The following is a 13,828-nucleotide window of genomic DNA, read 5'->3' as shown; positions in this document are numbered from 1 at the left end:
AAATTTTTACAGCAAAAATCCTGAAGGATACGCAAATCCCCATGAAAATGTAAATAATAAAGAGAAAAAAACAAGCATGGTGTCCGGCGCTTGTTTGTATTTCAGCCCCTAGGTGGATCATGTCCCAGGGGCGTAATATAATATTTATTATAGTGAGCAGTTGCATGCAGCCCCCTCCCCATGGCTGATATGGGTCCCGGGGGCCGCCATCTCCCTAGTGCCAGGCGAGTGTGCAGTTAAGAGGAGGGTGCCACATGGCCCCACTCCATATGCCTTTTAAGGCCCTGTGGACTGGACCTCACAGGGGCTTACCCCTTAGTTTAGAGGGTGGCCGCGCAGTCCCCCCTTCTCAGTAATACATTGACCCAGGACCACCACCTTCCTGGGGATACAGTACTTTTAAAGGGGGAAGTGGGCCGCACAGCCTCCCTCCTGGGCCATCTTTGGCCCCATGGACCACCACCTCCCCGGAGTATGGCCACATTTTAACTGGGAGGGAGGCAGCAGACCCCCTTCCTGGGCTGTTTTCAGTCCGAGGGCCACCAACCCCCCAAGAGCTGGCCATGTTTTAACAAAAGAGGGGGGCCGTGCAGCACATTTTGTTCCTGGAGATCGCCATTCCCCAGGACCGACTCCCTATGTTCCAAGGTGCCCCCCCACTGGACATAGTAGCTTGCTGTCGCATGGCTCTATGGTAACTATAAATTGTGCCGTTGCCATGCACCGCTAATTACCCCACGTATTATATCTAATACCTTTGAGCACGAGTTATAGCTTCTTGAGATAAGTATAACTATAACTGTTGAATGGCTATAGTTTTCTGCGTTTAAATTCTGACCCTAACTATAACGTCCCTCTAACCTTTTTTAGTGAATTTCTAAGGTTTTTAAAAAATATTTCCTACCAACTAGAATGTCCCTGTAACCTTCGTTTTTTCCAGTGAATAGACAGATAGATAATGTATTATGAGTATTTGGTAGGGCGTCGGGATAGTTTTCTCTATGTAGTCAAACATTCATGTTTTCCAAAATTAAAAAACATGGTAAAAATACATGCATGTGTACATACATAAAAGGGCTTTCAGGCATTCATTTGACTGCTCAAGTGTCATTCACATTTTGGGCATGATTACGACCTTGGCAGAGGGGATTACTCAGTCATAAATGTGACAGATATCCCACCCACAGTATTACAAGATCCATTATATCCTGTGGAACTTGTATTACGGCAGACGGGATATCTGTCACGTTTGTGACTGAATAATCCCCTCCGCCAAGGTCATAATCAGGCCCTTTGTTTCCACTCACCTTTCCATCGGAAATGGGTCCGCCCACGCAGACAGTGGCTTTCTTCACTGTGACTGTCCAGACAGTATTTAAATGAGCAGACAGCTGATAAGGTGTTATGTTTATTTCCTTTTTGTCTATAAAATATCCATTTATTCTTTAGAACTATTTTTAAAACAGTTAGAGTCAAATCTCAATCTCTTTGAAAATGATCGGTTGTTTATTGTTATTAAATTGAATGGTTTTTCAGGCCTGTCAATTCTCACCTGTCATTGTTTATTCAATAATGCCACGTAAATCATATTTGAATGTTTTTTTTTTTTTAATCTGGAGCCTAGTACACCTTACACACTTTGGAGCTCATTACGAGTTCGGCGGACTTTCCGACAGGGAGGTTGCCACCATACAGGCTACCTCCCCACAGGCCCCATTAAGACTTTCCTGCTAGGCCAGCAGACGGAAACCTGAGTTTCCGCCTGCTGACCTAGTGGGAAACAGCCTACACCATTGTCTCCAGCTCGTAATCGAGCCAGCGCCAAAGCTGTAGAGCGCAAGGTGCACCAGCACCCTGCACCCGTTCTCTGCCAGCATTTTCATGGCGGTGGTACTGCCATGAAAACGCTGGCAGAGAAGGGGGTCGTAATCCCCAAGGTAGCACTGCCCTGGCAGATTAGGACCACCGCCACCTCCAGACCGCCGGGATCTCTGATCCTGGCGGGATGGTCGTTCCCCGGCGGCACGACCACCAGGGTTGTAATGTGGCGGTCGGATGTGGTAGTCCAGTCACCATCCGTGAGTCTGACGGTCTTGTGACCGCCAGACTTGTAATGAGGCCCTTTATATTTACACTTGTCTCTGCCTCAAACCCAGGGTTGATGTCAAGTTTAGATACTATACATTGTGCTACAGTAATCGCTACCTCAGTGAATAGTTTGCCTCTAATTTGTTACTGCTCGGTCTTACATTCAAGAGTGTGGTTCACTGGAAGCTACATTGTAGCCAATGAAATAAGTAGTTCTTAAGAAAGATTTGTTCCGCCTTTTCGTACAACCTATTGCCACCCTCTGGCATTTGATGTGGACTAGTTCACGTCTTATAGAAATATACACTGTAATTGGGTTTTGCTGGTACTATGTGGCCTATGACAGTAGCTATGCTGAGAAGTCCGTGTGCTTGCGCTGCATAATTTCATGGTCACCTTAATTGGGTTCAGGCCCTCTGCTGGTAATGACCAAGACATATCATATGTTGCTTCTGCGCTTTTTTCTGTGGTACAGGGAGATAAGGGACTTCCCATACATTAATTTGGTGTATGTTTGGGCACTGGATCTACACCACTCTCCTTTTGACTAGAAAGACAGCTCTTTAACCACTACACAGTGAAATTAAGTATTATAATGTAGGTGCAGATCTTCTTTAAGAGATATATTGTACGTTTTTCTGGAGTATGTACAGTGTGTGTAGAGATCAGCCAATGTCTAAATGAAGGGACCCAGCCCAGTAGTCTGAAAATAGCTCCGATATTTGGCCTTGTCTGCTCCTTGTGTTGGAAAAGTACAGTTTCTGGATTTAGAAGACGGAATTAGCAAGCAATCCTATTTTCAATCTACCCAAATTCCACCCTCCCACAAAAAAGTTACTTATCGAAAAAGGCCGAATCCAGCTTTCCATTGCCTAAAATATAGTGATAAAATTTAGAAATACATGAAACCAACATGCAGTAGTGATCATAGGACAAACGCAAAGACTGAGCAGGAGGCTAGAGTGCTGCAGCAGGGCAGTGAATTAGCAGACTGGGGCCCCCGTGAGAGATTAATGACAACAGTTTCAGTGTTTACCTGGGACATAATTAACAATTCCGGTCAGTATTTTACACCAGTTTCCGGCCATCTCTGGTTGCCGACCTTGGAATGGGGAATAATTCCAGAGATATTGTTTTTTTTTTTTTTTTTAATCTTTTTATTTTATTTTCAAGCAATTCAAGGTATTCGGCTCATGCCCAGTATGCCAACATATATCAGGATTCTTAGATCACAGATATCCATTCATAACAAAAGCAACAGTATCACAGGAACTGTAACAATGGTATCTCTATTTGCAACCGTTATTGAGTAAAAGACATATATTCGAATCCACATATGACATTTAGTGTAATAGTCGCCATCTGTTGAGCAGATCTCATTGTGTGCTAGTGCTTCTAGTCGATGATGGTACATTGCCGGATAGCTTAGTAACACTTATCATATAATAGTCCCTGTGCAGGGCTGTGTGGGAATAAACATGAAATATACTACAACACAACAATAAAGAAAAGACCTGCTTGGCGTATTTGAAGGGGATGTCGGGATCTTCAGCTATGTCTACTGTAACTCCTCGGTCTCTGGCCTTTACTTTTAGCTACCAAGGACGAAGAGGGGGAGGGGGGATAAGCAGCTCAAACTCCATGATCTCAAGTTCAAAAATAGGGCAAGTCTGTCATATGTTTGTAGAGCGGTCTAATATTGAGAGTTCGCAATGGTCTCAGTTTTCTCTGTAGGGTCAGCCAGGGTGTTGCTAATATTCGGCAGACGGGAGCTGGGGTTAAGGGAAAATATCTATATAAAACAGCTCATGTGGACGGGTCACGTGAGAGCAGGTTATACAATGGGAACCTCTATTACTAATGGGGGTGTTCTGGTGTCATCTCTCTGCCAGCCTCTTGTGCGCCCAATTTATCTTCCAGTTTCGCTAGGTAAGTATCCCAAAGTGTTACCCCTCCATCTCCACCCTGAGCACGCCTATCTCGGTCTAATGCATTAGCCTCTGTCGTGGTCCAACGCAGCACCACCCGGAACCAGGCCTGTACATCTGGGGGGCGTGAGGCCTTCCAAGTCATGGCAATCATACGTTTAAACAGTGCCAAGGCAAGATCGACAAATTTAATATAGTACTTGGATTGTTTATTCCGTTTGGTCACCCCCAGTAGGTAAAGGAGCGGGTCTAATGCGAGGGACACATGTATAATGTCAGATACATGCTGCATGATGTGCCTCCAAGTGCTGTGTATCCCAGGGCATTCCTAAGTCATATGTAGGAAGGTGGCGTCATCGTGACCATATCGTGGGCACCTCGGGGTGGCTTCTGTAAACATGCGGTGAAGTCTATGTGGGGACAAGTACGTTTGGTGGACATAATTAAAATGCGTAAATTTCAGTCTAGCATTACGTGAAACATGTTGCACCTGTGCTAATGCCATTTTCCACTGTTGATCTGTCAAATCGATACCCAATCCCCCGTCCCATCGTACTTTACTGCGAGGATGTAGTGCAGCTGGGGTCTCCCTCAGTAGGGTATAGAGATTAGATACTGCTTTTTTTCCTCGACCTTGTGTTAACATATAATGGAGTCCAAGGTGTGTTGTCGGCTCCAGGGGGCCGGACTGCCATATTTGTTTCACAACGGCACAAAGGGCCGCGTGGGCAAGAAACTGTCCGGGGTCTGGGTGAAATGTTGTGCTAGAGTCTATAAAGGAGCGCAGGCGCCCTTCATCGTAGAGATCGCCTATGTGCAGCAAGCCACCCTCTTGCCATATGCGAAAATCATATACCTGCTTAAGATCATGTATCTGGGGTATTTCCCATAGTGGGAGTTTAGGCGAATAGGGGAATGGATGTCGTCGTCGTTGAATATAGCGAGTCCAAGTTGTCTGTGCTGTACGCATCAGCATTCCAGAGATATTGTTCCATATATTTGCAAATAGGGTTAATGTGGTTCTGGTGATCCCTGTTGGCTGACAGTATTGCCTCTCAACATTATTCTATGCTTCCAGTACTCTGTACACACAAGTAACCAGTCTCATTCCCTTTGAGTCACTGGTAGTAATCATCCATTGCCTGTGCAAACCTTATGCTTTGAAGTTGAGAATGAAGTAGTGTAACACGGGCAACAGAACAAAAACAAGCATTTGCAATGCACTTGGGTCTCGCATTTGTCCGAGTTACAGCTATTACCAGTTGTAAACTCCCAATTGGATTTTTCTTGCCATGTTGAAAGAAAAAAACAGCGTGATTGCGCTGATACAGTTCACTCGTAATAAAACCTATCGGCAAAAGTGCAATTATGTACGTTATGTACGTAACCGGCAAAAGTGCAATTAACTATGTAACAGGGTCGATATTATGCAAAGCGCTCGACTTCTGCCAAGCGAGATCGCACTGCGAAAATAGAGAAAAAGTAGTCCACAAACCGGACGGGAAACAGAGCCACGCATGTTTTCAGTACTTGGTCGCTGCGCTCGAGGAGGGTTAAGCACTGGAAAAGGCATGACGTTGCGTGCCTTCCACTGATGAAAGCAAGCAGATTTTAACAGGCAGGCCCTTGAACCAATGAAAGACACTGACGTGACGTGAATGGGGCTCCGAGCCCTTTTCTAACTCCTAAAGCGTCTTGCAAGCGATACGCATGTGCAAGTGCATGCGACGCAGACTCGACCCTAATGAGGATTTCTAGCCACTGTACACCCTTAGAGGAAGGACCTTCTCTATGATTGCTTCCTTCATGGACCTATTTCAGAATTTTGATTATTAACCTGTGAAGGTTATGTTTCCCGTAGCAGAAGTGTTTTCTGGGCTCTCAACTGTTTTGATATGAAACAAGGTATAACTTTGTGTCTCATGTCTTTTATTTACATGGGAATCTTTGCTGTAACTTCAAACTTTGTTCATTAAACTTTCAGAGGAATTACAAGCTAATTTCCATCAGCTAAGACTAATGGATTCCTGTAGGTCAGAGGCAAGAATAGTCCTCCATCTCTGCTTCACCGAATGGTTTATTTACATCCTGCAGAACAGGAATGGAGGTGTTATGTCCCTGCAAGGAACGTGGCTTAAGAGTCTTCCTTCGTTCTAGCCTTGAATCATTAACCAAAGGCCACTGGGAAATTTGATTTATTGGAAAATTTTGCTTCAGTGCTTCACAGTTCCAGCAGTTGCCAATGTGCAAGTTTCAGGATTTCTTCAAAGGCACCAAGGATTACCTGTAAAACCTTCTTTGTTGCTTAAAACTCTACATGCTAGAAGTTGCTCCCCTCCCCATGTACTATATTAGTCTCCCAACAGATATACAGGCAGCAGATATTGAAGTAAACAGATGATTCTAATGTGAATCGTTGAATCTTGCTCTGCTTCTTGCTGCTGGTACTTTTAGCATCACAGGTTATCTGCGCACTGATTGTAAGCTGAGTGTCAGGTAGCCCAAGAATGCAACTTCCTGAGTTGTATCCTCTTGCATCATGTATGTATATACCTGTGAGAGACGTAAACATTACATTTTGTTTTACTCACTTTTTGTCTTGCTCTTGCAGATATCACTAAATATAGATAGAAGGGTGCCCAAGGCATTTTTGTACGAGCAACGTAGCACCTCAGTCAGCATATATGAAAGGTTTGTCTGCTATTTGGTGAGGGTCTACCGTGCTGTCTGCCAGTATTCTACAATGTGGTACCTGTAAAGGTTGAAATGAAGAAGGTGGAAGGGCAGGACACAACCTGGCCTTACTCTTCATGGCCAAGGTCTTTGTTCAGTTGCACACTTCCCAATATCAGACTAGGGACGGAAGGAATTCACTTTTCCCCATGGGCGGATATGAAACTGCGGTCAGTTTTGCGGTTTCTGCATCGTCCTGTACAGGAAGCAAAGGAGGAATGCAGAAGAAATACCATGCAAACCAAGAATTCCTTGTTCTGGGCATTTAGTAAAGCAAGTAACAGGGAATTCTTGTGCCATCCAGACCTGTGAGGGAGTGGCCTTTGTACTTACCTTAATGATAATTAAATCAAGTTAATTACAGCGGCTGCTCCTAACAGTGCCGTTCAAAGAAACTTTCCCAGCAGGACAACTTGAGTGTGGCCCCTGCCGGCCAAGATGAACCTGTGGGCAGACCATGCATTAAGGCTTCCTACTGGAGAGCTTGTTTTGAAGTGCACTGTCCGGTACCTGGGCAATATAATTCCCTTCATGCAGTTAGCATTAAGGGAAATGCATGTCCCAGCTCCTCACAGTACTTTAAAAAACAACTGTGTATTTTGCCTGCCCACAGAGGAGCGGTTCAGAGCCAGTTCCAGCATACCTGCATAAAAAAATGGGCAAAGGCCTGTGTTTTCAGTATAGAATTTCACCCAGCTCACCACCTGGCATCTGCCTACCTGTTTGCATGTATTTGCATAGTGAGGTTTAGGAGTCCACATGGGATCCCAGTTTTCTAGAAAAAGGAGGAAGCTTTTCATGGTTCACAGTTTATAACATCACAATGCTAATAAAGCTGAAGCCCTTCACTCATACCTCATCTCTGAATCTCTGATCCAGCATGTTTATCCTTGAATGAAAACCTGGTCTGTGTACTCAAGTACATTATTCCTTGTAGGCCATGATGTGAGTCAATGTAGTGCCACCGATTTCGTTTAGTGTATATTTTTTCAAATGTGTTTAGATGGGTATTTGGGAACTAAGAACCTGTTTTGCGTCAGTTGCCAGTCTTGAAAAGTCTTGAAAAGTAGAATGATCCCTGCTTTCAGTGATGGGGGTACCTTTCAACCTACAGCTGCTGGGTTAGCTGTCTATACTTAGGACTAATCCCTCTAGGCTTATTTATGTTTATGTTTTGATGTTATACAATGAGCTACTCGCTATTAATATGATTACTTGTTTCCAGTTAGGGGTCAGTGAGTTGGCTTCCGCATCTCTTGATTAGCAGATTATTTTTATTTTGCATGGGTAAACTATTATATCTTCTTGCAAAAGGCAACGATTCTGACCATGGAACAATTGACAACTGGATATTCTATTTTTGTTTATTTTTTAAAAAGATCCTTTTTATTGGTTTCATTCCTTGAAGGCGAAATACCATACAAGATTACATTAATAGTAAATACCAATTATACTAAAGCAAAACATAACAGTCACTGCCTTCCTGTTACATCCGCCATGCAAGGTCATCATGTAGATGTTAGCATTATTATCATCATTCTCTATGAAGCGATGCTGCATGTTTCATGTATTGCGGTAGCATTACTCCTTCGTGCGTTCAGCCTAAGGAATCAATAACGTGGTTTCCCCGCAGTGCTACCCTTCCTTCTCCGTCTCTTCCTCCGGTCCCATCCCATCTCCAGCCACAACTTCAGTAATAAATCCTCCCATTTTTGAAGATCCCTCTCCCATTGAGCATTCACCATGTTAATTCCCAGTTCTGCCTCCCATGCATTCCTCGCCGGAAACTGTGACTTCGGCCTATCTGCCAGCATTGCAGTTTATAAATGGGAAATCAAATCTCTTGTTCCGCCCAGCTCCAGAATGGTTCGAAATAAGAGCAGGGGTGGGGGGCAGTTGGATGTACAGGCCAGAGGTCCTACGTCAGGTAGCTAAGAGGTGTTTATTTTCCTGATACTCGTGATGCTCCCACGGACCACATCACTCATGCTATTCTAGCAGAACATTCTATACCAAACACCTTTGAACCTCTGGGCCCATTCGAAAAACGTTCATTATTCTGTGTACAATTTTCGCTGTGGAGTAAGAGAGCAGTTTACATAAAAAAGCTGGCTACTGTATTATCGTCTCTGCCACATAGTATGTCGATGTTTTCTAGATTCCATTATGTATGAGGACTCGGCCAGGCTTTTTCCAGGGCTCGTCGCCTCCCCTGGTGAAGTGTTGGGTAAGCCCCCCGCGTGCTCCTTTTAAACGTCCTCCTCGCGCTCTCAATTAGAACCGCTTCCAAACATCATCTGTATTTTCTGTTGCTGGAGAGTACAGATCTCGTCTTTTCGTTTTTTTTGTGCATGTTAATTTGCCATGACGCGAGTTGCACTGTTTCCTTTCCTTCCTGCCCTCGCAGGCCTGCGCTAGAGATAAGGACACATTCACAGTGCAGTCAAAGACTGACAAGAACTCTTTGTCAGACTGCCGACGGACTGCTGAATTTCAACAGAATCTGAAAAGTACGTGTTTTTCTTACCCCTTATTTCAGCCGACCGTTTAGCTGATGAACCCAAACCTTTTTAATTGGCCCTGGAAATAAGAACGGTATAATATCTGCGCTATTGATAAAATGTAATAATTGTACGTAGAGTCAGGCTGCTGCTTTCGTTGAAATTGTTTTGCCACCTTAATTATTCACTGCGCTTTTTTTTTTACAATATGAAGGCAAAGTCGTTTACGGCGTGTAAATGTTGTCAGATGTGGGACTTGAAGCAGCCACAGAAAGTTAAAGTGGAACTGAGTGGGGGCGGCTGACTTTACTTCTGCCTGTGGAAATTGTTGCACGTGCCTCGTTGCACATTGTGATCAAAAGACGGGTTGGTTAAGTCGGTGCTTCTGTTTTCCTTTTTCAGGGGTGGAGGCGCTTCTGACTGAAAGAGAAAACCCGGAACAGCCTCTGCCGGTGTGCATGGCGACGGAGAAACCTCACGAGACTGTCCGTCTCAAGTGCTAGGGGGGGAAACCCCGGCATCACCAGACTGCCGCCCTCTGACGCCATCTGTGTACAGTCCAGCAAGGAGGCTACGCTGGGGCTTCTCATGCGCCGCTGAGACCCGGGTGATGCTGCACCATGACTTCTGTCGTACAGCAGAATGAGCTGGTTTTCGAGTTCGCCAGTAACGTGATGGAAGATGAACACCAGGTACTGTGTGAAGAAAGTTTCCTGATCAGCACATTTTCATTTGCCTGCCTTTTTGTGGTCATTCTGCACTGTGGTTGAAATGGAATTACAGAAGCGTTAGGTACTCGATGTCCCAGAGTACCTGTGTGCTATTGAGAGTGCCAGTGCTTTCGCGTTAAAATGATTTACCTTCCGCTGATAAGTGCAGGTGCTCTCCCTTCACATGAAAGAAGTGCAGGTGTTAGTGATCGCGAGTACCTGCTCATTTAAAGCACTGGTTATACTAAGTGTCTGAGACCAGTATTTATGCCAAGCGATCAAAGCACTGTTGTTCTAGAAGTGTTAAGTTATCCTGATTCGTGCTTTGATCAGAGCACAAAATTGATGAGTGTGTTTAGAGTATCTGGTTAATCATGTCCAGGCCCACTAGAAATATGCTGCAGGAGGTGACAAAACTATGCAGCAGGGTTCACTAAATTATGCAACAAAAAAGGCACATTAAGCTGCTTAATGCAGCACACAGTGTTACCACATTATTTTGTCATGGTTAAACTAGGTGTGCCAAAGATTAACCTTATTAGTATCGTTTGACACCCAAATACACCACTAAGCAACAGAAAGGTGGCCAGTCAAGCTTTGTAAGTGCCTTCCAGCGTTCAGTATCACACGTTGCTGCATTTTTTGTATCTTCTGATCAGTTTGAGCTGGAAACTTTTTTTTTTTATGTTGACATTTTCAGATTATGCACCAGGTGATAAATTATTATGTGGCAAATCCTTAATTATGTGGAAAACACAGCAACCACAAAATCACATAAGTCCAGTTGCCCTGATCATGACTAAAGTGCACAGTCAGGGGAGAGGCATTCAGGCTGGTGCTTCTGTCATCCTTCATTTGGCCAAGGATGACGTGCCTTTTGTGGAGAGATACGCTCTACCACCTTTACATTGAGACCAGTTGAATATGCTGTGATACGCAGTGCTTAATTTGCCAAAAATCATGAGTGCCAGATCCAAAGTTTTGTTTCGGAGTCCCTGCCTGCTCTGTTGAGGACCGAGGTTGCTGAGAACGAAGGCTGCCTAATCTTGATTCTACCTCATGCCTCTTTTTTCCACTACCCTTTCTCTTTTATCTCACCTTTGCTGATCATTTTCTTCTTCTTTCACTATTTTCCTATCTTTAGCTCCCTTCATCTGTCCCTTTTCTGCCTTTGTCTCTCTTGCTCTGGATAACATTTTGATGATGAAGCATGAGTCCTGGCAGCCACCACCTGCAACCACTGGCACAAATTGCCACTGCTGGATGGAAATGGGTACATAATCGGTACACATTGCGAGTGACAAATAACAGAACACTTGATCCTTTCACAGACCTACATTTAATTTCAGGATGGGCCCTGACAATTATTTATCTCAATATTATGTGCTTTGACTCCATTCAGTAGCACCCGTGCTGGGCATGGGATAACAGTGCATGAAGTGTTCTGTTGCATTCATTAGAGTACCTTGATGCCAGAGTGCAAAACATGGCGTTAGGCTAAGAAGGAGCATAAGAGGAGAGTATCAGTTGTACAGATACAGAAAGTGATGACAGATAATGAACATTTGGGTTATCCAGAATACTCTCTCCCCTGTCCTAAACTAGACGTTCTTTATTCTTCATCTTTGGATTCACTTCACATTCCCTGTACCCCAATATGTTTTCCACGGGCCTCTACATTTTTGCATTATGCTTGCCACAGGCCTCTACATTTTAGTTAATTATTTTTTACGTAAATCCTTCACGCCAGAAAGCCATTTACTCCTTTTGCCACCTTTTTTGTGAACAACTGAATACATTTTCACTTTCCCCGGAGATAATCTAATTTCACGACGCCTGGTTCTAGAACCGGAAGTCAATTGGAATATGCTCTGGTCCTGTACTTTATTTATAATCCAGAAGAAGGGGCATATCTGGCACATCACCCCTCGCCCTCCAGACTATACTTATTTAAGACCTTAGTTTGTTACTCATAGGCCTGCTAAAGATGCAGGGTTGGCTACATAAACTGAGCCTCCAAATTGCCGTTTTAGGACATGATAGTTTGGCATTGATTGGTATCATGTAGGTTTGTAGAGTTGAAGAGACAACGCATGCCACTCCACATTAAATTTGAAGTCCACACATCATTTCATACTTTTTTGTATATTGGAATAACTCCCAAATCTCTCTCAGTTTATAGCCATCAATACACTTTCCTCCATCTTGCTACATGGAGTCTTTCTGTTCCCAAGGCATGTCTTTGCACTTCTTTACATTTAGTTGCACTATGATGTTATTTGGTTTCTGTGTCACATACTTGCCAATTAGATGGCCTCGTAGCACTTTGAATGAATAGTAATTCATGCAACCTCAGTACTTTGAGTTTTCTAAAATATATCAATATTTGTTTTAGTTCCTCTGGGGTATCACCCCTGTTCAAGGTTTTAGTGTAACCACAAAGAGACAACACTTTATTCCAAGCTTTTTGCATTGGTGCGAATAAGGCATTGCAAAAGATGAGCCAGACTACTGAAACTTGTGGCACCCTGGCGGACACCCATTTCCTCAGATTGAACAACCTTTCACCAGCATTTTCTATTTCTAGATGCACACCAGTTCCAAGCCAATTTCATCACCTTGTTGAACATACCAAGGATGCTTAAATTGCTTATTAATCCTCTGACTTTCAATATCTTTGTAAACATTCTAGTAGACATCACTCACCACTCTTCATACATACAATTTCCCAGTCACACAGTCATGACATTAGTCCAACATGTCAATCAACAGCAAAAAAAGCAAAACCTAGTCCTAACAGGGAGACTTACAACGGTACATCGGGACTGCCAATACCAAATGGTTCCTGAATGCCACTTCTCTACTCATTCACCTCGTGGAGTTTAGAGGAAAGGGAGTGTGACAAGGACCTCTAGAACTGAAGGAGCACTGGATACTAATGGGCCATCTTGTGTCCATAGTGAAGTGCACTCCTCTTACACTGGTGAGGCAGTTTTTGCCAGTATCTGCACCCAACATCAGGCACATGGTTATCTGTGTCAATAGCCACTTAAAACCTGTACGTGCAGGTGGATTTCCCAGAGAGTTTTAGATGTATTTCTGTTTTTTCTGCAAAATTACTACTAATTGTAAATAGTGACTCGAGGCTGCTGACCAACGTAGCCTTAGAAAATTCAGACTCTTTAGAACTTTATGGGTGGTCAAGATTTAGCCCTCCCCACAAGCCACCAGTTTCCTAACCGTTAGCATCCAATCATTCAGCCCCAGACACACATTTCTTTAGCATCTTAAGGAAGATGGCACGTCCATTTTAAGTCCAACCAGTCTGGTTTAGAACTTCCTGAAGCCAAAGGGAGCATGATGTCAGTCTACTTATTGGAGTACATGAAAGTTACTCTTAGGTAGACAGTGACAGAAGATGTCCATTCCCTTTAACAGAAACAGCTGAGGAAAACAGACACATTCATCTTTAGCCTTCTCCATGTTGTGTCTTTTTTCTTGCTTTCCAGGCTGGAGGGTCATCTTAATTATATTTTTAGAGGATTTTATAAAAGTAAGATACCATATGCTGGGAGCAGCAATAGCAATAGTTTGCAAAGAGCACTCGTGAGGATATTTCTTTATAATGACCCTCACACCTTTGTGGGTATGAGAAAATTGTTTCTTTGTGAATGTGAGAAAATGTTTTCAGACCTGTGGGTCTTGGAAATGGTGTAATAGACTATGGACTGCTGTGCGTTCTTTATAGCCCCTTGAGTCTGGAAGCTAAATAATTAGACTGGCATCATGTTCCCTTTTGTTTTAGGGAAATTTATTCCATGTTGTCTTCAATATACTAGAGGGGGCTTATTCCAAGTCTCTAAACGCA

The 13,828-nt window shown here is 43.7% G+C and overlaps 1 protein-coding gene across 9 annotated transcripts in view; it reads left to right on the top strand.

The window, feature by feature from the left end:
• Positions 1 to 13,828, top strand: part of ELF1 (E74 like ETS transcription factor 1) — a 560,099-nt gene that overhangs the window by 294,139 nt on the left and 252,132 nt on the right. For 8 of the 9 annotated variants that reach the window (XM_069205330.1, XM_069205324.1, XM_069205329.1 and 5 more), the window contains exon 2: positions 9,653 to 9,942. In XM_069205330.1, coding sequence (XP_069061431.1) covers positions 9,871 to 9,942 — 72 coding nt within the window. In that variant the 5' untranslated portion in view covers positions 9,653 to 9,870. Of the gene's footprint in view, positions 1 to 9,235; positions 9,260 to 9,652; positions 9,943 to 13,828 lie in introns of those variants that run through there. The other variant, XM_069205327.1, reaches the window with a different exon arrangement.

Source organism: Pleurodeles waltl, chromosome 8 (genome assembly GCF_031143425.1).
Source record: "Pleurodeles waltl isolate 20211129_DDA chromosome 8, aPleWal1.hap1.20221129, whole genome shotgun sequence".
In the NCBI taxonomy this organism is placed as follows: Eukaryota; Metazoa; Chordata; class Amphibia; order Caudata; family Salamandridae; genus Pleurodeles; species Pleurodeles waltl.
Note: the sequence above shows the minus strand (reverse complement) of the source record. Positions and strands in the feature narration are given on the sequence as shown.